The 3,088-nt window shown below is 30.8% G+C and overlaps 1 protein-coding gene across 1 annotated transcript; it reads left to right on the forward strand.

Annotated features, from left to right (window-relative positions):
* Window positions 1–259: 259 nt before the first annotated feature.
* On the forward strand, window positions 260–647 carry LOC125208380 (transcription factor PAR1). The gene has a single exon (XM_048107985.1). The coding sequence runs from the start codon at window positions 312–314 to the stop codon at window positions 543–545; it is 234 nt and encodes a 77-aa protein (XP_047963942.1). The 5' UTR covers window positions 260–311; the 3' UTR covers window positions 546–647.
* Window positions 648–3,088: the final 2,441 nt, after the last annotated feature.

The raw sequence follows: 3,088 nt of genomic DNA on the forward strand, positions 1-3,088 counted from the left end.
TAGTTGCAGTTTAAGACATCGTTGTCATCCCACAAATATAGCTGTCAGATATACACCATCACTATACAAATGGAGTTTTATAATAACACCAAATATTCAAAAACAAATATAAATAAAATAGTCCTAATTTAAACGACACAATGGTTTATCAACTGAAACAGTTCAAGTGTTCGAAAAGTCACATAACCAAATTTGGATAAGCCCACATGACCCCTCCCCCCTCCCACCCCCCAACTCCACACTCATTTATACCTCATATTTCCTCCAATATTTTCATTCTCATATTCATTTTCATCTTTTTTTGCAGAATCATGAGACGTGGACGAGGAATATTGAGTTCATCATCGAGTAAAAGAAGTGGTGCACGTGGTCGGAAAATGGAAGGCGTGGCGCTGCAAATGAAGGTGAAGAAGCTGCAGAAAATCATTCCCGGTGGCGAAGGGTTGGATTCGGACGAGCTTTTTGTTAGAACGGCGGATTATATATTGCTTCTCAAGCTCAAGATTAGTGTTTTGCAGATTCTTTCCAAGTTGCATACTCCATGAGTATTTTTCTTCATTGATTTCATGCACTCTTTTTTATTTATATATTTTGCTATTTATGCTAGTTTTAATTATATACTATATACAAACAAGAGTTATTATGCAGTCTCGTTAATTAGTTTTGTGGAGGATGTTAATTAGTCCCTGTATTTTTTTCTCTGTGATTTTTATTAATTTATACTAGTAGTATAGTACTTAGGTTATGATATTGCAATGTTAATTGAATTTCTAAGTTGTATGTTATAAGATGGAGTTTGAGAAATTTTAGGGTTTTATCACTTTCTTTGTTTGTCATTGAGATTTGAATTAATGGAGGTGATATTACACCTTATAATTTTTTTATTTTTGTCCTAAAAAATATTCCGTGTGGTTTGATCTGATTAAGTGGATGCTCAATGTGAGTGTGTCTGCGTATATGGAAAAATAATTATTAAACGCACGTTGAGTTAATTTGTTTTAATTAAAAGAATTTTTTTTCACTCATAAATTATTTTCTCGCGTCTCATAATTACTTAACCGAACACGATTTTCTTATAATACCCGCGGGTCTAAAACAATTATATCGATTTTGGCTTTTGATTTGGAGTCCTGATTTATTTGGATGTTGTTCAGTATGTGTTGATTAAGAACTCTATTTAGGAAAATAATTACTGAGATAATCTCCAAGGGGAAAAGATATATTGAGAAGATATATTTCTCATTTATCTTCCCAAAAAGGTAATGTTACCTTCTTAAAATGCGATGGACTCCAAGGAAAGAAAGTAAATTAAAAAGACAAACAAAATAACTAACTTTTTACCTTTTCTATCAAGAAGAGATAAAGATATCTTCTCAAAATGAAAGAAGGTATAATACCTCCTAAGAAGAAGTAAATATGATAGTTATTTCTCTTTACCTCTGCATTTACCCTTTTTCTTGGAGATGTTTTAACGCATTACTTTTAGAAATACTATTAAGAGATTTTTTATTTGAGATTCAAACTCTATTAGCGTGCAGATGCACGATTCCAATAAAAATTATTATTCTGAAAAATATAACAATAATTAATTAGTATTCCATCTGTTCCACTTTAAGAGTCTCGGTTTACCATTTTTAGGTGTCTTACTTTAGACTACATTTATCGGCGATCCAGTCTCCTACCATGTCATATTGAGAATTTATAAAAAAAAAAATTAAACGAAGGTCTCCCCCTCTCTTCAACCATCGGTCACCTGCAGCAAGACCACCGACCCAAGGTTTCTCTTCTCATTTATTACATCAACCAATGAGATTGTGCCAAATGGCACAATCTCATTGGCTGATAAATATTTTATTTAAAAGTTAATATATACTTTTATATATTATATTAAAAATTATATCAAATTTTTTAATTTTTCATCCTCTACAAATAAAGACCACATTTGTTATAGTTTGAACACAAAAAAATATCATCTTCACACTGCATATAATTCTTTTTCTCTGATATACTAATGTCTTATTTTTATGAACTTTATTGTGCAATATTTAAATAATTTCCATAATAATATTATTATCTAAAATCAATATAGAAATAAATATATAATGGTGTGGTTGGATGGTCATTGATAAACCATAAAAAATGTATGTTGGGTTGGATGAATATTGATGATATGGAAGATGATGTGGAGGAGATAGAAATTAATTAAATATTGTAAAAGTGAATGGTTGGGTTGGGTTGAGTGGTTGCAGATAAACGTAGTCTTAGGAGTCTCGGTTGGAATATTCCATAAATGGTATTAGGCCCCACATTCCACTAACATTTTTCCGCTCACATTTTATTATAAAACTAATATAAAAAAGTAGAACCCACATTCCACAATATTTTTTCACCAACTTTCCCTTACATTTCTTAAAACCCGTGCCGAACTCAACCGGGACTCCTAAAGTGGGACGGAGGGAGTACTATTTACTAAAAATTAATAAACGTGAGTAGGTTGGATACAAATCGCGCTGCAATAAATTAAAAAACACGTTAATTAAGAACACTAATTTGTGTTTCTAAATATACCGCCAATGCTTAAAAATGCATTCTTATTGTTGGTTTTCCAACAAAAATTAGAGGACACAAAAGAAAGCGTATTAACAAGGAGTAAAAGATTAAGTTAATTTGTCTTTAATTTAAAAATTATTTCTTTTACATGCTAATTGTTACTACCTACGTCCCTTATAATTTGTCACCATTTGACCCGGCATGAATTTTAAGAAGTGTAATAAAAAGTGGGTTGAAAAAGTTAGTCACATGTGGATCATATATTTATATATTAGTTTTATAACAGAATGAGAATGAGAATGAGAATGAGAATGAGAATGAGTTAGTGGAATATAGGGTCCACTATAAAAAATGGTAAAAATAAAAGGTGACAAATTTTTTGGGACAAACAAAAATGGAAGTAAGTGACAAATTATCAAGGACGGAGAGAGTATTATTTTTGAAAAAATTCAACACAAACAATTAGAACTCAATTTTGTATATTTAAAAAATACTCTTAGGATCCGTTGGTACACGAAATTGAAATTGAATGGAATTC

This window comes from Salvia hispanica, chromosome 2 (assembly GCF_023119035.1).
Source record: "Salvia hispanica cultivar TCC Black 2014 chromosome 2, UniMelb_Shisp_WGS_1.0, whole genome shotgun sequence".
Classification (NCBI taxonomy): domain Eukaryota; kingdom Viridiplantae; phylum Streptophyta; class Magnoliopsida; order Lamiales; family Lamiaceae; genus Salvia; species Salvia hispanica.